The following is a 20,703-nucleotide window of genomic DNA, read 5'->3' as shown; positions in this document are numbered from 1 at the left end:
GTCTGTCTGTCTGTCTGTCTTTCTCTGCAGTTAGTACATGCATCAGAGAAGCAAGAGGAGATCCAATAGAAACTGCAGATATCAGTCTGTACTGCATGTAAGTAGAAATGAGTCAGTCTACTGTTTGTAAGCAGAGAGAGTCAGTTGGTACTGCCATGTAAACTGAGATAAGAGATGGTCTGTACTGTATCTAAACAGAGATGACAGATGGTCTGTACTGTATATAAGTAGAGATGAGAGATGGTCCATACTGTGTGTAAGTAGAGATGAGAGACCGTCTGTACTGTGTGTAAACAGGGATGAGAGACGGTCCATACTGTGTGTAAGCAGAGATGAGAGAAGTCTGTACTGCGTGTAAACAGGGATGAGAGACGGTCTGTACTGTGTGTAAACAGGGATGAGAGACGGTCCATACTGTGTGTAAGCAGAGATGAGAGACAGTCTGTACTGTGTGTAAATAGGGATGAGAGACGGTCCATACTGTGTGTAAGCAGAGATGAGAGACGGTCTCTACTGTGTGTAAATAGGGATGAGAGACGGTCCATACTGTGTGTAAGCAGAGATGAGAGACAGTCTGTACTGTGTGTAAACAGGGATGAGAGACGGTCCATACTGTGTGTAAGCAGAGATGAGAGAAGTCTGTACTGCGTGTAAACAGGGATGAGTGATGGTCCATACTGTGTGTAAGCAGAGATGAGAGAAGTCTGTACTGCGTGTAAACAGGGATGAGTGATGGTCCATACTGTGTGTAAGCAGAGATGAGAGACGGTCTGTACTGCGTGTAAACAGGGATGAGTGATGGTCCATACTGTGTGTAAGCAGAGATGAGAGACAGTCTGTACTGCGTGTAAACAGGGATGAGAGATGGTCCATACTGTGTGTAAGCAGAGATGAGAGACGGTCTGTACTGCTGTGTTTACACAGTGAAGGTAGCTGGGGCTGGGGGCAGACAGAGGGGCCACTCTTCTGCTCAGCTGCGTGTGCTGGCACCTGCTGAAGTGGCAGCTCTTTCTGCATGAAACCCACAGGGCCCCATTGTGGCCCCTGCGGCGCAGGCCACTCTCTCACCTCCTGCACAGCTGCCATGGTTGTCTGGGAGCCCAATGTCGCCGGGCAACATGAAGCGGGGGCGGGGCCATTCTCGTGTCCCAGCAACGTGTGGATCCATGTCCTTGTTACAAGGGGGGGTGATAGTTTGCCATCCTGGTGTATATCCAGGGTGGCCAGCTCACTTTACACAGTTAATGACCTTGGTACTGAGAGTCAAGGCTAAATTAGTGCAATTAGGAAATAATTAGTCAAATTGAGTGTGTAAGTGGTTTGGGGGGATGAAATCCTCAGAGAGGGGCCAGCTGGGGCTGGGGGCCCTACCTTGGGGGAGGACTGGAGTCCCGCCAGTGCTGTCTGCGGTGAACGGAAAACGGCGCCTTGTTACTTGGCATAGAAATAAAAACCTTTTGTGTCTGTCATTCACAGTCAGCTATAGTGACATCAGGGGCGGTTTTCTGTGTCATTTGGAGCCATTGTGAGTTGTAATCAATCAGTCATTTCAGGTCCCACACAGTCAACTTGAGGCCATCCATCCACCCATCCATCCACCCATCCATCCACCCATCCATCCACCCATCCATTCACCCATCCATCCATCCATCCATCCATCCATTTTCCATAATCACTTATCCAGAGCAGGGTCCCAGTGGGTCTGGATTCTTACAGGTCTTATAAAAAAAGACCAAACATGAAGCCAGGGAGAACACGGGAAGCACATGCATGATGCCAGGGAGAACACGGGAAGCACATGCATGAAGCCAGGGAGAACATGGGAAGCACATGCATGAAGCCAGGGAGAACATGGGAAGCGCTTGCATGAAGCCAGGGAGAACATGGGAAGCACATGCATGAAGCCAGGGAGAACATGGGAAGCACATGCATGAAGCCAGGGAGAACATGGGAAGCACATGCATGAAGCCAGGGAGAACATGGGAAGCACATGCATGAAGCCAGGGAGAACATGGGAAGCACATGCATGAAGCCAGGGAGAACATGGGAAGCACATGCATGAAGCCAGGGAGAACATGGGAAGCACATGCATGAAGCCAGGGAGAACATGGGAAGCACATGCATGAAGCCAGGGAGAACATGGGAAGCACATGCATGAAGCCAGGGAGAACATGGGAAGCGCTTGCATGAAGCCAGGGAGAACATGGGAAGCGCATGCATGAAGCCAGGGAGAACATGGGAAGCGCATGCATGAAGCCAGGGAGAACATGGGAAGCACATGCATGAAGCCAGGGAGAACATGGGAAGCACATGCATGAAGCCAGGGAGAACATGGGAAGCACATGCATGAAGCCAGGGAGAACATGGGAAGCACATGCATGAAGCCAGGGAGAACATGGGAAGCACATGCATGAAGCCAGGGAGAACATGGGAAGCACATGCATGAAGCCAGGGAGAACATGGGAAGCACATGCATGAAGCCAGGGAGAACATGTGAACTCCACACACATTAGATTTGTGCCATGGCACTTTAACAGCACAGCCCCCCCTGTCCCCCCAGGGAAGACCCAATGAAAAGCTCTCAAGGTCACAAGGTCTCTCCATTGATGTTTCCAGAAGGCCAGTATAATATTTGACATCTTCGTGCATCTGAGAAATCGTGCCCGGCTGTGAGATTCTGTTTGTGTACGTCTGCATATATATGTGTTTTATAGACTGGAACGGATAAACAAACAGAACAAATGGATGAAGGGAAAATGGAGAGGAAAATGCTGCTTACCCAGAAGGCTTAATCCTTCTGTGAATTCTCTCCTTTAAGACTCATTATGAGTTTCTGCATTGAATCCATCCTGCTGCAGACACATTATTAAAGGGACAATAGGGGGAGAAGTTCTCATTAGCTGTCTTTGGTCATCGCCCACTCCAGAGGCTGGCCTGCGGGGAGCCCCCCCTCACCCCCCAATACACCACCACCACGGAGGTCATGGGGTCACGCTCACTGCTATTAGCTCATATTGAAAGACAGGATGGCCGGGAGCTACATCTATCTGAGCCCGGTTTTTGGCATGCAAGACACTGTGATCCTGTGTCGAGAGGCACACAGCTAAACATGCGGCATCTGGGTGAGCGCATTGCTTCTGACGCATTACTGCTCAACAGCCACATTTTCCTTACTGTGTTCACTGTGTTCACTGTGTTCACTGTGTACTCGCTGAACTGTTCATGGTGTTGATCTCTTTGTAGTGTTTCCGCTGTTCTGTTTATACTGGTGTTCTGTTTGTCTACTGCGAAACAACACAGTAAATATTGCAAACAGAACACTGTAAACACAGTAAATAGTGTAAATAGAATATTGCAAACAGAACACTGTAAACACTGTAAATAGTGTAAATAGAATATTGCAAACAGAACACTGTAAACACAGTAAATAGTGTAAATAGAATATTGCAAACAGAACACTGTAAACACTGCAAAAAACACTATGAACAACACAATAAACACTGCAAACAGAACTCTATAAAATCACAATAAACACTGTAAAGGGAATTTTGTAAATACTGCATACAGAACACTATAGAACAGTAGTTATTGTCTTTACTGTTCTGTCTACAGTGACCACAGTTTTCTGTTTGCAGTCTTGATGGTGCTCCCTCTGTAGTGTCTACACCGTTCTGAAAGCATTAGGCCTCGGCCCCTTATCTTCTGCCAGGCCTCATTCTGCTCCTCTGTCTTCTTTTGGCCGTTTTCCTTGTTCAGTTCCGTTAAGCCCAAACATGGTGCAGCCACAGAGTGTCAAAACACACTTATTCATTTCCTGCTCCTTTGTGGCACATTTGTCATGTACAACAGAGAACGGCCAAGGAGAAGCTGACGGAATGGCAGCTTGGGGAAGAATCCATGATGTTTATAGTAAGAATATGAATATATGAATAATTCATTTTCAACTGTAAAACAGTGGTAGATCGTTCTACCTTGGAAAGGGCAGGTAATAATGTCATGGAATGTCAGTCATAATCAGTCCCTCTCTGTAACATGCTTCCAGGTTACAGAAACACACCTGACATCTTTGTAAGGTCACGTTTTACCCTGGATCTATCATTTCAAGATGTCAGACTGCCTTAACCTTAGATTATATTCCGGAATCACATCGATGTCCGCCCCCCCACCCCCCGCATCATGTAGATGGACAGGGCCACTCCCTGTGCCATCTGGAGACGCCCCGAGGGCTCGGATCCCAACACCTCCCGCTTGCGATCTTGCTCTGGCTGGGCCCCAACCCGTTGGTCACGTCTGGATATTAATGGCGAGCGGACAGAGAGATGCTATGCTTCTGCACGCTGCCACTGTGGGCCCATTGCATGATGCCGGTAACATGTCATTAAAGAGCATCTGACTCCCCAGCTGTTGCGTGTCTGCCTGCCTGCCGTCCGCGTGATTAGGAAGCATGCTGGACCGGCACGTGACTTAAATACACCCTATTAAATTATAGTAAATTAACGAGGAGCACCTCTGACAGTTTAAAAGACCAGGTCATCTGGACAGATATGTGCTCTTGATGGGTTAAGGGAACCTTAACTGAATGCATCTGATCTATAAAACATGCATCTCTCTCTCTCTCTCTCTCCCTCTCTCTCTCTCTCTCTCTCTCTCGCTTTCCCAGCACCTAAACAACGCAGTTAGTCATTGTTCTGCTATCACAAGCGCCAGAGTCGTAGACCGTTTGCGGTGAATGAACTCCGACTCTCTCCACTTCCGGCGCCGCATTCTCTCGCTCTCTCGCTCTCTCGCTCTCCCTGGCTGGCACAGCGAGACGACATGCTCAGTGCGTCATGTCAAAACAGCCACAAATATTTGCAGTGGACTCAAACTGGGAATGGTTGCATAGCGATGAAACCTTTCACTGGCAAACTCTGAGATCCTGTACTGGTTCATTTGTTCTAGGGGGAGGGGTGGGTTGGGGCATTTTTTATCAATTAATCTGTCTGACATATCATGTAAATAATTTGCGGGTAGAGGTATTTGTGCCCCCCCCCCCCCATCCTAATAAAAAAACATGTATTATGGAAATAATTGCATGGAATTGGCAAGTAACTGCTCGGGTTGAAGGTCAGCCAAGTGCCCCCCTCCCTTCCCAGGCCTCCCCAGCACCTTAAAACCCAGAGCTGGACCAATCATCACCCAGATTCTCCCACTGCCAGTAATAATTTACTTACCACTGCTAATATGGGACATAAACAGACGCGGGGGCGATGCATCACCTGTGGGTCGTGCTCACAGGACACATCCCATCACACGTCAAGCCCTCTGCCCTGCCTCTCTGTAACGCCGCCAGACATTACGATCCTGTGTGCTGTCAAATCTCATAGCCCTGAAGGCTGGGGCCATCTTTATGTCCTCTGGGGCCGAGAGCAGCTCGCTCCCTGGAAACATGCTGTCGAATGGGCCCTCCTGAAGGACACACCAGGCTGGACTTTACGAGGAAGGTATTTATGACCTGGGAATAAGGATGTGTTCGGGGAGGGTCCATGACGAGATGGGGGGGAGGTTATTGTTTTCACTGGCTCTGTCTAAAATATTATTTCAGTCTTTATTTGCTTCTCCTTAGGGCCCATGTCCCTGCTTATTGTGATACTGTGACCCATCAAAAATGATGCCCACACCTTAAAACACAAATGTACCACCTTAAACGTTTACAGCATCCGGCACATACCGTTCATCATGGAGAGAGATAATCTATGTAACATTGCCAGTGGGATTCTGCTCCATATTGATGGTCTCAGGAAAATTGCTTTTTCATCCTTGTGAAATAATTGCCAGCATTACAATCACCTGAAGGGAGATGGTGGGTCTCACCATGTCAGTGTTTCACTGGGAATCTTGTAGATCCATCGTTCATTACCATCTTTCGGTCGATGAGAGTAGCTGTGCTGTTCAGACACCATGTCAGTCATTAAGGTCGGTTGAGGGTGTTTCTCTTGACTTAAATATTGGCTGTTGGTGGGACCTTAGGCTGTGGACAAACTCAGAAGCTTTTAGAAGCACATTCACACTTAAGGGTGGTGCTTTGGACCACTGTGCTCCTCGCCAAGGCTGAGCTCCCAGGAAGGTAGCTGAGAAGACAAAGGAGCCACAGCTGAAGATGCTTGACTTCTTGAACTCTAGTTGCTCAGCAACAAACATCTGGATATTCTTGATAGATGGAAGCATCCTGCAAGCTGACACGACAGTAAGAGGCTATTTACATCCTGCGGAGGTAATTAGAGCATCTCTGGGTTCCTGTGTGAGCTATCACTGAGAGACACCTGCCACAAGTTCAGAGAGTGGATCTCGTCAGCTCGGCCAGGGTACCAGTCCAGTTTCAGGTCCAGATGGCAAACCGTGTGTGGTTCATGCTTGTTTCAAGCGTTATTTAAAGATCTCGTGCAACCACCTGACCTGAGAAGCAGCTCCTTGTTACTTCAGGACCACGGACAGCTGCGGGCAGGGGTCACACACAGCTCTCGTTAGGTGGACACTGGGCCAGGAGCGCAGAAAATCAGCTGCTACTCCTCATGTTTCCTGGCTGCTCTTTATATGGGTTCAGCTCCTGAGTCGACTCATAAATCTGCAGATGACAGCTGCATGAGAAGCACTTAACACGTTCTGTGATTATATTATATGGGGCTAACGACTGCCAATGTGAAGTAATGTGAATGTTGACTTTAATACCATACATGCACTGATGTTTTTCCAGTCCCCTCTCATGTGCAACCAAGCTAAGCACATAGTTTAGAAGGTAAGAAGTCTTCAGATTTTTCATATTGGGTTTTTAAGTAAATACGTTTATCTCACATAACCAGCTACGTTGTGAGGTTACATAACTTTCAGAACACACCCCTGAATTCTGGCATCCCTTAATACTGCACAACTGATAAAACTATACCTTTTGCCATATACAAATGCAAAATGAATACGGCTTGGTGTAACACGATACCCCAGAGCTGTGGTTTATGGATTGTCTTTGCTTTTGATAATACAAATTGCGTACATACCAAAGTTGTACTCGCTCCAGAAACCGACAGGAGCGTTATAATTCAGGAAAACGCAGCCAGCCATGACTAAGGGAGAAAGATAAAAGCTGCGAAGAGACCGTAATGCCGACGCGTTTAAGAACGCCGTCATGGGGTAAAATCCGCTCCGTTCGGCGGAATGCGGCTCTTTCTCACTCAATAGAACTGAGTGTATTTCGGTAACCGCCAAGTAAGGAGGGATGTTTTAAAGGACGGCATGGACCGAGGGAGGGGATACGGAAAAGAGGAAAGAGAATAGAAGCGCGCGAGTGTGTGAAGGGAAAGGAGAGAGAGAGAGGGAGAGAGAAAGAAAGAAAGCGCATGTCTCATCTCCCCATGCAGCCACTAGAAGGACCCCACCACTGGCGAGTCGCTCCCCCATCTTGCATGTGTTAGATCCTCCGCCGGACAAACCCTTTCCAGCGGCAGTGGGCACTGCGGGGGAAAAGGGCCAGGATGGATTGCTAAAACTCGCTTTCTCTTTTTTTCATCCGTGAGCGCTCATCCTCGATGTCTATCAACAGTTTTTAACTAAAAATGAGGATTACTTGTCAACAGCTTCTTTTGCTTTTCTCTGGCTTTTGGGGAATGACAATGGGGGCTTTCCCAAGCAGCGTTCAAATTGGTAAGTAATTAAGTAGCGGCTTTTCAAAATGCACCGCTCCGTTAAACAGTGCTGTTGAAAAACACATGGGTTTTATGATTTATTTCCATAACATGGTATACTTTATGCTTAGCGTACATGCCTTTAATCATACAAAGTGTGTTTAATAGAGATCAGCCGTTTTTATCAATTGCACCTAACTGAAATTTGCAAATTATTGACGTTTGTTTTTTTTTTTTTATTTTGAGCCGAAGGTTGTAGCGGGCGTGTTAGTATTTTGCCAGTGTTATTAGTATTTTATTGCCGTCCTAGACTCATTAATGTTTTAGTGTGCTTTTGTTCTTGGCTTTTTGGCTGTTTTTCTGTTTCAAGCCGTCACTGCAGCATTCGGCTTCGGCGTCAGTCCGGGATGGGATGCTCCGTCTCTGCCATACTGTCACATCACTGATGGCTTCCCTTCAAACTTTCATTTTATACAATGTAGCCCTGCACTTAATTATCGTGCGTCCCCAAATCTGCGCTCAGTGCGCCTGCCCCGTAAGCATCCTTAAAGAGGGGATGCTTTAATTTATTCTAGCGCTGCATCATTTACTGTGGGGGGACGGAGGACGTAATCTAATGAGACTCTGCCGCTGAACTTCATGCGTTATACACGCTTCGCCGGGTCCACGTAAAAACTCCCTTTTTTTTTGGCCTGACATTTGCATATCGCCGAATTACACACCACCCGTTTGAAATCAAATTTAATTGCTATTACAAGCAACCGAGTTTAAAGTACAATCTAGGAAACGGGGAGACGATTCGTTTTTCCTCCTCACATCTGAATCTTGATGCAGGCGTAAACCAGGGTCCAAAGTACCTAATTTTAAACATTCTAAGTCGCCCAAACTGTTCCGGTTTGTCTCGTTTTTCCATGTGTGCGTTTTTCTTTGGTGAGATGCCTTTCTTAGCATTTTCTGTTGCCTCCCTCCCTTCCTCGTTCCCTCTCTCTCCCCCTGTTTCTCTCACTCCGACTATCGCTCCGCAGGGGGGCTCTTCATCAGAAACACGGACCAGGAGTACACAGCCTTTCGACTGGCCATATTCCTGCACAACACCAGCCCCAACGCCACGGAGGCGCCTTTCAACCTGGTTCCCCATGTGGACAACATTGAGACGGCGAACAGCTTCGCCGTGACCAACGCCTGTGAGTGTGTGACCTGGTGATGACGTGGTCCCCTCACGCAGGGTGGGGGGACGGGTGGATGCTTCTCATCAAGGCCTGAGGCAGAAGCTGGGCTTAATATGGCTCTTAGTCTAGAGCTTGCAAGCAAAATTATGGTGTCAATTATTATGGTGTAGATGTAACCTGGCTGTGGACCACTACTTAGTGAGAATTAGTTCCCACAGCTGGTGGCAGAAGCCCAGGTCCCTCTGTACTCATAATGGAATCCTGCTGATCAAAGGATAACCCTTACCATGGGGAGGGGGATGTTTATCTGCCCCATGTTCATCTGTATAAAGGACACCTGCTTTGGGGTCCCATGTATATCTGCAACCATGATCCTCCTTTTCTTCCATGTGTCCTCCTACAGTAAATGATGCTCCTTTCCTTCCACCTGTCTTCCTGACTGATCCTCCTTTCCTTAGGTGTGTCCTCCTGAGTGATCCTTCTTTTCTTCAGGGTATCTTCCTCAGTTATCTTCCTTTCCTTACATGAAGCTTCTTGAGTGATCCTCTTTTCCTTACACGTGTCTTCCTGACTGATCCTCTTTTTCTTCCGCCTGTCTTACTGAGTGATCCTATTTATCTTCCACATGTCTTCCTAAGTGATCCTCTTTTTCTTCCGTCTGTCTTCCTGAGTGATCCTCTTTTTCTTCCGTCTGTCTTCCTGAGTGATCCTCTTTTTCTTCCGTCTGTCTTTCTGAGTGATCATCCTTTCCTTAGTAGTGTCTTCCTGAGTGATCCTCTTTATCTTCCGTCTGTCTTCCTGAATGATCCCTTTTCTTCCGTCTGTCTTCCTGAGTGATCCTCTTTTTCTTCCGTCTGTCTTTCTGAGTGATCCTCCTTTCCTTAGTAGTGTCTTCCTGAGTGATCCTCTTTTTCTTCCGCCTGTCTTCCTGAGTGATCCTCTTTTTCTTCCGCCTGTCTTCCTGAGTGATCCTCTTTTTCTTCCGTCTGTCTTTCTGAGTGATCCTCCTTTCCTTAGTAGTGTCTTCCTGAGTGATCCTCTTTTTCTTCCGCCTGTCTTCCTGAGTGATCCTCTTTTTCTTCCGCCTGTCTTCCTGAGTGATCCTCTTTATCTTCCGTCTGTCTTCCTGAATGATCCCTTTTCTTCCGTCTGTCTTCCTGAGTGATCCTCTTTTTCTTCCGTCTGTCTTTCTGAGTGATCCTCCTTTCCTTAGTAGTGTCTTCCTGAGTGATCCTCTTTTCCTTACACGTGTCTTCCTGACTGATCCTCTTTTTCTTCCGCCTGTCTTACTGAGTGATCCTATTTATCTTCCACATGTCTTCCTAAGTGATCCTCTTTTTCTTCCGTCTGTCTTCCTGAGTGATCCTCTTTTTCTTCCGTCTGTCTTCCTGAGTGATCCTCTTTTTCTTCCGTCTGTCTTTCTGAGTGATCCTCCTTTCCTTAGTAGTGTCTTCCTGAGTGATCCTCTTTATCTTCCGTCTGTCTTCCTGAATGATCCCTTTTCTTCCGTCTGTCTTTCTGAGTGATCCTCTTTTTCTTCCGTCTGTCTTTCTGAGTGATCCTCCTTTCCTTAGTAGTGTCTTCCTGAGTGATCCTCTTTTTCTTCCGCCTGTCTTCCTGAGTGATCCTCTTTTTCTTCCGCCTGTCTTCCTGAGTGATCCTCTTTTTCTTCCGCCTGTCTTCCTGAGTGATCCTCTTTTTCTTCCGTCTGTCTTTCTGAGTGATCCTCCTTTCCTTAGTAGTGTCTTCCTGAGTGATCCTCTTTTTCTTCCGCCTGTCTTCCTGAGTGATCCTCTTTTTCTTCCGCCTGTCTTCCTGAGTGATCCCTTTTCTTCCGTCTGTCTTCCTGAGTGATCCTCTTTTTCTTCCGTCTGTCTTTCTGAGTGATCCTCCTTTCCTTAGTAGTGTCTTCCTGAGTGATCCTCTTTTTCTTCCGCCTGTCTTCCTGAGTGATCCTCTTTTTCTTCCGCCTGTCTTCCTGAGTGATCCTCTTTTCCTTCCGCCTGTCTTCCTGAGTGATCCTCTTTTTCTTCCGCCTGTCTTCCTGAGTGATCCTCTTTTTCTTCCGTCTGTCTTTCTGAGTGATCCTCCTTTCCTTAGTAGTGTCTTCCTGAGTGATCCTCTTTTTCTTCCGCCTGTCTTCCTGAGTGATCCCTTTTCTTCCGTCTGTCTTCCTGAGTGATCCTCTTTTTCTTCCGTCTGTCTTTCTGAGTGATCCTCCTTTCCTTAGTAGTGTCTTCCTGAGTGATCCTCTTTTTCTTCCGCCTGTCTTCCTGAGTGATCCTCTTTTCCTTCCGCCTGTCTTCCTGAGTGATCCTCTTTTCCTTCCGCCTGTCTTCCTGAGTGATCCTCTTTTTCTTCCGCCTGTCTTCCTGAGTGATCCCTTTTCTTCCGTCTGTCTTCCTGAGTGATCCTCTTTTTCTTCCGTCTGTCTTTCTGAGTGATCCTCCTTTCCTTAGTAGTGTCTTCCTGAGTGATCCTCTTTTTCTTCCGCCTGTCTTCCTGAGTGATCCTCTTTTTCTTCCGCCTGTCTTCCTGAGTGATCCTCTTTTCCTTCCGCCTGTCTTCCTGAGTGATCCTCTTTTTCTTCCGCCTGTCTTCCTGAGTGATCCTCTTTTTCTTCAGTCTGTCTTCCTGAGTGATCCTCTTTTTCTTCCGTCTGTCTTCCTGAGTGATCCTCTTTTTCTTCCGTCTGTCTTCCTGAGTGATCCTCGTTTTCTTCCGTCTGTCTTCCTGAGTGATCCTCGTTTTCTTCCGCCTGTCTTCCTGAGTGATCCTCTTTTCTTTAGTTGTGTCTTCCTGAGTGATCCTCTTTTCTTTAGTTGTGTCTTCCTGAGTGATCCTCTTTTCTTCCATCTGTCTTCCTGAGTGATCCCTTTTCTTTAGTTGTGTCTTCCTGAGTGATCCTCTTTTCTTTAGTTGTGTCTTCCTGAGTGATCCTGTTTATCTTCCATCTGTCTTCCTGAGTGATCCCTTTTCTTCCGTATGTCTTCCTGAGTGATCCTCTTTTTCTTACACGTGTCTTCCTGAGTGATCCTGTTTTCCTTACACGTGTCTTCCTGAGTGATCCTCTTTTTCTTACACGTGTCTTCCTGAGTGATCCTCTTTTTCTTCCGCCTGTCTTCCTGAGTGATCCTCTTTTTCTTCCGCCTGTCTTCCTGAGTGATCCTCTTTTTCTTCAGTCTGTCTTCCTGAGTGATCCTCTTTTTCTTCAGTCTGTCTTCCTGAGTGATCCTCTTTTTCTTCCGTCTGTCTTCCTGAGTGATCCTCTTTTTCTTCCGTCTGTCTTCCTGAGTGATCCTCGTTTTCTTCCGTCTGTCTTCCTGAGTGATCCTCGTTTTCTTCCGCCTGTCTTCCTGAGTGATCCTCTTTTCTTTAGTTGTGTCTTCCTGAGTGATCCTCTTTTCTTCCATCTGTCTTCCTGAGTGATCCTCTTTTCTTTAGTTGTGTCTTCCTGAGTGATCCTGTTTATCTTCCATCTGTCTTCCTGAGTGATCCCTTTTCTTCCGTATGTCTTCCTGAGTGATCCTCTTTTTCTTACACGTGTCTTCCTGAGTGATCCTGTTTTCCTTACACGTGTCTTCCTGAGTGATCCTGTTTTCCTTACACGTGTCTTCCTGAGTGATCCTCTTTTTCTGCCGCCTGCCTTAATTAGTGATCCTCTTTTCCTTAGTTGTGTCTCCCTAAGTGATCCCTTTATGTCTGCCTTCCTGAGTGATCCTCTTTTTCTGCCGCCTGCCTTAATTAGTGATCCTCTTTTCCTTAGTTGTGTCTCCCTAAGTGATCCCTTTATGTCTGCCTTCCTGAGTGATCCTCTTTTCCTTAGTTGTGTCTCCCTAAGTGATCCCTTTATGCCTGCCTTCCTGAGTGATCCTCTTTTCCTTAGTTGTGTCTCCCTAAGTGATCCCTTTATGTCTGCCTTCCTGAGTGATCCTCTTTTCCTTACACGTGTCTCCCTAAGTGATCCCTTTATGTCTGTCTTCCTGAGTGATCCTCTTTTCCTTAGTTGTGTCTCCCTAAGTGATCCCTTTATGTCTGTCTTCCTGAGTGATCCTCTTTTCCTTAGTTGTGTCTCCCTAAGTGATCCCTTTATGTCTGCCTTCCTGAGTGATCCTTCTTTCCTGGCGTGTGTCTCTCTTGAGTCCAGCTCCCCCCTCCCCGGCTGTTATGCAGTTTGAAAGTCACACTTGGAGCAGCCCGTGCCGTTTGTCCTCAGGGCCGTTCGTAGCAGCCAGCGTGACAGAGTGGATTTCACTGGATGCCTCTGGCCGTCACACCGGGGCAGTGGGAGCCTGTGGGAGCGTTTGTCTGCATTCCAGTGTTTCATCAGCTTCAGTTTGCTATTCATCTTATTTGTTTTGGCTTTCGGTTTTTTAATGTTTGCTATCTTAGCATTTAACACTTTGTATTTTATTTCTTTTTTAAGAACTAGGGTTTTGCTTTTTTGTTCTTTATTTTTTAAAATGTTTGTGCATTTTTATTGACCTATTTATTTGGGTTTTTGATGTGCCTTGTAGCTCTGTGAAAGGCTGCTTCTAGTCTTAAAACTAGAATTTATACAGGCAGTGGGTGGTAATCTGCTTATGACTTAATGACTAGCTGGGAAACCTGCTGTGTGCTTCTGAAGGGAACCCCAGTGCGCTCCTCTACCTGTATTGCCAAAGATGCTACATCCTGGTCGTTTGGTTTATTAGAAGGCTTTTACTTCTCATCAGGAAACTATTTGTGCAATGAGCAGTTGTTCCATGAACTATTAGTTTGTTCCAATGGTTTCTATCTCCAGAGGCAGTACAAGGCAAGGCAATATTTCATATTTTTTTCAGTGGTGAGTAAAATCAATAGCTAAATTAAGCTCAGAGAGCATGTGTGAAATCTGCTCTGAAAATGGAGGGGGGCGGAGGAATGCTGAACCTGACAATTTGTCTGAATCGGCAGCATCAAAAGATTATCAATCCAGTCATAAAATCGGTTTCATTCAGGAGTCAGATGTTTTCCATATAATGCTCCCATTTTTTAGTCCTGAAATGGAGATTAGATTTTTTTTTCCCTGAGTCTGTACAGAACTGCGGGCTCTGTTTGCATGGCATAATCATTATCAAGCCTTTCTTGTTTAGCATAAGCGGGTTTTCCTGCAAGGGCAGGTGATGCTCCCCAGCACCACATCACTGCCGCCACTGGCCAATACCGGGGGTTTTGCTGTGCGGGGGGGGGGGGGGACAATGTCCGTGTAAATGTCGGCCGTGTCTTTATCTAAGCTATGGGAAATACACACTACATGATCTGGCCACCTCCCTCTTACTGTCTCATCAATGCCCCCTGTCCAACGTCCTCATCATGTCTCTTCAGTACCCGCTCTGTCCTGCTTCCCCTTCCTGTCTCTTCAGTACCCGCTCTGTCCTGCTTCCCCTTCCTGTCTCTTCAGTACCCGCTCTGTCCTGCTTCCCCTTCCTGTCTCTTCAGTACCCGCTCCGTCCTGCTTCCCCTTCCTGTCTCTTCAGTACCCGATCCGTCCTGCTTCCCCTTCCTGTCTCTTCAGTACCCGCTCTGTCCAACTTCCTCTTCCTGTCTCATCATTATGTGCTTTGTCTGGGTATCTCTTCCTGTTTCTTCTCTACTTGCTCTGTCCAACTTCCTCTTCCTGTTTCATTACTACTTGCTCTGTCTAGCTTCCTCTTCCTTTTTCATCACTACCTACTCCGTCCAGTTTCCGCTTCTTGTCTCACTACCTGAGGTATAGATGAGGATCTTTATCTGTGGCCTTCTCTTACCCTATAACGGTGAGGTGACGTCTGCTAACTTGGGGCATATTTGTGCAATGCATGCCGCTTCAAAGGCAGGAACAAATGGAAAAGTCTTGGGGACCCGCTGAAGATCTCTTGAGGCATAAAGAGCCAATAAAATGATGAATTAGTTGAACTGGAGCAGAAATCATGGATCCATGAGCATCTTCAGTCTGAGAGCTGGAGGACAGGAGGAGCTGTGTGAACAATGAGCCTTGAGTAAGCTCAGCAGTTTCATATTTAGATCATATTCAGATGGAAATGTGGCTAGGAGCTTTCCTCCTCACGTCAGCGCGCCGATTAACCGAACGCCCGTCTGTGAGCTGTGAATGCCGCGTCCCGCTTGCTGGGGTCTGTCCTCGATATCGGCTTTGCTCACAGGGCCACTGACTGCTTCATCCGTGACGTCATGAATTATTAGGACGCTGTCAAAGGCATGATGACACTACAGCTTCTCTGGAGGCTTAATGATCGCCGTTGTCACCTTGCTCTTATTGAAGCAGCCCCATTCCCTTGTATTACATAATGTTAGCATGCCTCGGGGTGGGGGGGGGGGCACCCAGTTGACCTTGGGCCCCCTGGACCCTTTGGGTTCTCTCCTCTGTTATCTTCCGGCATTATTTTCTCCTGTTTCAGGAGCCATGTGGTGTAAATGAGATAGTAATGGTTTGCTACACACTCTTGTTACGTGCGTTAGGGTGACTGTGTTGTGAGAGGTGCGAAATAAAATGAATTGAATTGAAATTAAAATTTAAGTTAGATTTTTGTCAGTATTTAAAATATTTCCTTAGATTAAACGCACAGTTCCTGCACTGGGGGTCACTTTATAAAGGGTCCTCCCCTAAAATCACACACCTGCCATGGGCTGGCTACTGACCGCCTACTTACTGCCTACTGCCCCCCTTTGGTCACACTTGGGATTTTCCCCGGCGGTCAGACTGATGAATTTCATTGATGGTCCAGTGCTTGATGCACAGTCGCTTTTAGACACGGGGGGGGGGGGGGGTGGGGGCTGTATGTGCAGCTTTCCCTCTTTCTCTTGGTTTCACTCATTCACTCTTTCGTGTTTTTCGCAATTGTGCAATCAGCCCCCTGTGGTCATATGCAATTTGCCCCCCCCCCCATTTCCATACTCCCAATCACCCCCCCAGTGGCTCTCCTTCCTCATGGGATCACAGGGTCATTCGGGGGTGCCTCGTGGCATGCGCCTCCTGCACTCATTGGCTAGGATGGGGGCCGGCCCAGGTGTCATCAATCAGAGGGAATTATGGGACATGAATGGTCCAGATGACTAGTGTTCCAATGAGAGAGTGAACAAAGTGGGACCTGATTGCACCCGCCCCCTTGTTAATAAGCGAGGTCACGCATTGTGTGGCTTGACAGCGGCCACTCTGGGGGGGTTTGGTGTGAGAGCCAGGACTTCCCCTTTTCTACTGGGACTGCTTATACATTAATGTGCTGCCGGATAATGAAAAAGTGAAGCCTCTTGGAGGGTCTGGGATGGGAAGGAGATGGGAAATATGGAAACAGCACAACGCTGTGAACATGTGCAGTTTTTTTCAATCATTCACCAGACTTTGTCCAGAAGATTTCATCCTTTTAGGCTACGGAAGCAGGGAGTGAGTGACAGGGGCCCTATTGTGTTCCTCTTTTTTTGGCAAAAAGAAGCAAATCAGACGTCCTTTGTATTCCCCCTCTCCTTTAGCCTTGCCTTCATCCTCACATCCAACACATTAGTTAGCCAATATGGGTTAGCCAGTATCGGTTAACCAGTATGGGTTAGCCAGTATCGGTTAACCAGTATGGGTTAGCAAGTATCGGTTAGCCAGTATCGGTTAGCCAGTATCAGTTACCCAGTATCAGTTACCCAGTATGTGTTAGCTAATATCGGTTAGCCAGTATTGGTTAGCCTGCCTAAGACTACAAAGAGATGAAAGAGATGAGAGGGAGAGTATTGCTTGGTTTTTCTCAACGAAAGGTTCATTTATGTTAGAGTGTTTGATCATACTTCATCTCCATGCGATGCAAATGAATCGGTTAATTCAAATTTTATAGGTAACGTTAACGTTACTGAAATTAGCTGGCTAGTCCAACAAATAATTACTGAATAAAATGGGCTTTCTAACCTATCGTCATCTCCCTGAAAAATTGAGAAGAGTTTGCAATTTCCTGCTTTATTAAATTGAACTTTAATTTGAACTTGGAGAAAGGTAACGTAATTCATGCTCGCTGTCTGAATCAGTTCTGCCCTGATGTCATGCACAAAATAAATGGGTTTCAACGTATGTTTTGACAGTTATAAATACATTTTCATAGCTCAACATTTGTGATTTAGGGCATTAAGTAAACACCCAAGATGCCAGCCTGCAAAGATAAAGTTAATAAAATAATTAAGGTTGTTAAAGCTTTGATTGGGTCATATGGGTTTCAGGGTGGGGTGTGAAGTGATGGAAGTGACACAGGGTTGGATTGGTCTGGGTTGGGGGCCCAACTTGATCTGCTATCATGAGGCCCAAAATCTCCCCCACATCGAATCTGGTACACAATTACCTACGATGATGTCACAGTATGCAAATGAGCTCTGACCTTTCTGTACTGTTCCTTTAATCGGTAGAAATATTACCACAAATATCAGGCGCAGATTGTGTTCAATGATGGGCGGGGATCTGGAAGGGCAGTGGACATGTGCACCTGCTTAAGGTATGGGGCGAGGGGGGGGGCTTTTCTGGGATTATCGCTGGCCAGTTGGAGCCCCGGCCCCTCCCCACCACTGGGTTAATGGGAAAGGGGGAGAGTCCTGGCAGGAAGTCCTGCTCTTTAATTAGGGATTAGTCTATCCACACTGCCAGGAGAGATAGCGTGGGGGTGGGTCCATCCAGGTCAGGGAGGGGGGGCGGAGCTAAGCTGTCAGCGTTTCCTTTGGAAACCAGGTGGGAGGGCGGCCCCCAGAATGTGATGGCGAGGCTGCAGCTCAGGGACTGTAGCGGGCTGATGATGGGAGTGAGCATGCTGGTGACTGGGATCCAGCCAGTGTGGCCGGAGACATTGTTAGGGGGTTTTATACAGCACAGCCATGCCTGTGCTGCCTGCTCGCCTTTTATTTATTCTGTCCCTTTATCAGACAGCCAGTGACATGGCAGCCCGTAGCGGACTGGGACGCGGCGAGATTAGCACGGCCTGGGTCAGGCGCTCATCTGTCACAGAGCACGGGTGGCAACCACCATGTTTTATGGCATTGGGCACCGTGGGCGGCACTGCTGACGGTTTGCTCTGTTTGACTGTGAGAGGGTGTGTGAATTGGGGAAGGGGGCATCTGATTGGCTGCTGCTCAGTGGAGGATGAACTGAGCTGTCGGGCACAGCAATGTACAGGCTTTTGGTGGGCTGTGCTGTGTCTGCCTGTGCTTAGCTGTGTTGAGCTAGGTTGAGTTACCCAGGGAACAAGAAGGAAATAATAGGTGTAAGACAGCTGTCAATCACCGGATGTTCCTCCCCCCAGCCCAGCACTGTGGTTGGTCTGTGTTCCGGAGATTAAATGAGAGATATACTGCGTCATGACAGAGGACAAGATCTCTCTGTTACACTTGTCATTTTCCATTCCGCCTCTGGCTGCATCATTTAAAGTTTTGACATCGTGCTTCCGTGTTTTAATTGCTTGTATTGGAAGTTTCTTGGTTCCGCATCGTACCGTGATTAGAAGGTATAACTGAGAGCCGTGCAGCGGCTCGACATGCCTGCCGTCCTGCGGGTAACTTCACACGTCATTCACCGCCATTCTCTCATTTTTAACATGTGAGCAGAAGCATGCAGAGTGACAGCCACTAGTTTAGGGGCAAAACGTGGAAGGTGTGTGAGAAGATGCCTGATCTTGGGCTTGCTGGGCCTCTGTTTGGGTCCTGCATGCTGGTGGGGTGTGTGACTCTGAATCACTGGTGCTGAAACATCTCGCCAGCTGGCTTTCTGTTGTGGGTCATCAGCATGCACTCCACAACTCCTCATCACTTATTCCTGTGTGTATGGGACAGACTCCTCCCAGATTCATGCTACCCCATGGGTACTGAGCCCACTACATTTTGCATTCTATTTATTTTAGTATTTTGAGGCCAAATGGTGATCTCACTCTGGCAAGCTTGGGATTTGAACCGGCAACCTTCCAATCACAGGGCTAACCTGCTGAGAAACCTACCACACCATTGCTGTTCGTCATTGTTGATGCTTCACCTGTCAGCACTGCACTGGGGGGGGGGGGGGTTGTGCACCCAAAATTACCCCCACTTGCCCTTCATCATCCATGGGACTATCTCAGTTCCTGTGTTATTTTGCTTTGGGTGTTTACACACTGGTTTGCTTCTGTTTAAATAAAACAGTGGGGGGGGGGGCATTGCCGAGCTGCCGGATGGTCTGAGCATTGCACTACAAAATGACACCTTCGTCTGCAAGCACACATCACACCCCCATCAGGTTCGGCCCCCATTCGCCTGGTCAGTGTCCGTGACGGAAGGATCCACAGAACGAAAAATTTGTCATGGGATGTTTCACTTTTTCCATAGCATTTGTGAAGCAGAACATAAGTAATGTGGTCAGTGTTAGAGATGGGAGATATATTCACTTATTGGGAGATCACGGAGATTTAGTGATAGAGGCTTAGGGAGTTCGTGGGGATGCAGAGACTGATGGGCTTAGAAAGATATTATCAGTCTTAGGAGATCAGAAAAGAAAAGGGATATAACTTATTGGAGGTGCAATTAAAGTCTGTGTCCTCAAGCCGACGGGGGTGTGTTCAGGGATGTGTGTGATCTTTGGGGAAATGTGTGATCTTCGGGGAAGTGCGTGATCTTTGGGGAAGTGCGTGATCTTTGGGGAAGTGCGTGATCTTTGGGGAAGTGCGTGATCTTTGGGGAAGTGCGTGATCTTCGGGGAAGTGCGTGATCTTTGGGGAAGTGCGTGATCTTCGGGGAAGTGCGTGATCTTTGGGGAAGTGCGTGATCTTTAAGGAAGTGTGTGATCTTTGGGGAAGTGCATGATATTTAAGGAAGTGCATGATCTTTAAGGAAGTGCGTGATCTTTGGGGAAGTGCGTGATCTTTGGGGGAAGTGCGTGATCTTTAAGGAAGTGCGTTATCTTTGGGGAAGCTCGTGATCTTTGGGGAAGTGCGTGATCTTTGGGGAAGTGCATGATATTTAAGGAAGTGCGTGATCTTTGGGGAAGTGCGTGATCTTTGGGGGAAGTGCGTGATCTTTAAGGAAGTGTGTGATCTTTGGGGAAGCTCGTGATCTTTGGGGAAGCTTGTGATCTTTAGGGAAGCTTGTGATCTTTAAGGAAGTGCATGATCTTTGGGGAAGCTCGTGATCTTTGGATAAGTGCATGATCCTTGGGGAAAGAGCGTGATTTTCAGGGAAGTCCAATAACTTTGGGGAAGTGAGTGATCTTCTGAGAAGTAAATAGTCATGAGGGAAGTGTGTGATCTTTAATGACGGTTTCCAGCCAGTCACTGCACATACTAGAGAAGCTGCTTGCCTAGTTACTTTTCTGCTCACTTTTGAGATTTGCTTGTGATGGAAGTTAGTCATGAGTCTGGAAGAAAGGAGAGTCCATCTACAGGCCTGTTGTGGGGCTCCTACTGGCCCAGGAAGGGGGGGCTTGCACAGGGGTAGGGTGATGTGCCTGGTCAGCATAACCCACCAATTTTCTGAGGAATGTAGGTGTGTGTGTCCCCCCCCTCCATTTATTGTTGACATTCTTCAGTCACCGTGTGAGTTACGCTCTGTGTGATGTTTGTTTATAAGCCAGAATGCTGATATCGCCATACGCTAAAACGCCTTCCAATTCCGAATGCCAGGTCATACGCTCAGAAGGAATTCCGCCGCCTTCCATGAAAAATCTGGGTGACGGATTCTTTCTCTGCCCCGGAGTGAAATCGGGGGCGAAGCGCCCTCCTTTCCAGCGAGCGTGAGACTGCCCCCGTTACACTCGCGGCTCGGTAACGGCATGGGGAGCGGGATATCATGGCGAGCTCTGGGACATTGTCCCTGGCAAACGGCTGGATGTGAATGCGCGGCATCCCCCTCCCGACACTCTTCCGCTCTCCCCCCCCCTTCCT

At 47.5% G+C, this 20,703-nt stretch overlaps 1 protein-coding gene across 9 annotated transcripts in view; it reads left to right on the top strand.

The window, feature by feature from the left end:
• The first annotated feature begins 7,225 nt into the window (after positions 1–7,225).
• gria4a (glutamate receptor, ionotropic, AMPA 4a) overlaps positions 7,226–20,703 on the top strand; it is a 54,996-nt gene continuing 41,518 nt past the window's right edge. For 7 of the 9 annotated variants that reach the window (XR_007383195.1, XR_007383194.1, XR_007383196.1 and 4 more), the window contains exons 1-2: positions 7,227–7,674; positions 8,681–8,839. Coding sequence is in view for 6 of the 9 variants with exons in the window: in XM_048981760.1 (XP_048837717.1) it covers positions 7,587–7,674; positions 8,681–8,839 (247 nt within the window). In the remaining 3 variants the exon portion in view is untranslated. Of the gene's footprint in view, positions 7,675–8,680; positions 8,840–20,703 lie in introns of all 9 variants that reach the window. The other 2 variants (XM_048981761.1, XM_048981762.1) reach the window with 1 other exon arrangement.

The sequence above is a fragment of the Brienomyrus brachyistius genome, chromosome 17 (genome assembly GCF_023856365.1).
Source record: "Brienomyrus brachyistius isolate T26 chromosome 17, BBRACH_0.4, whole genome shotgun sequence".
Classification (NCBI taxonomy): domain Eukaryota; kingdom Metazoa; phylum Chordata; class Actinopteri; order Osteoglossiformes; family Mormyridae; genus Brienomyrus; species Brienomyrus brachyistius.
The sequence above is the reverse complement of the archived record's forward strand: the minus strand, read 5'-3'. Positions and strand labels throughout refer to the sequence as shown.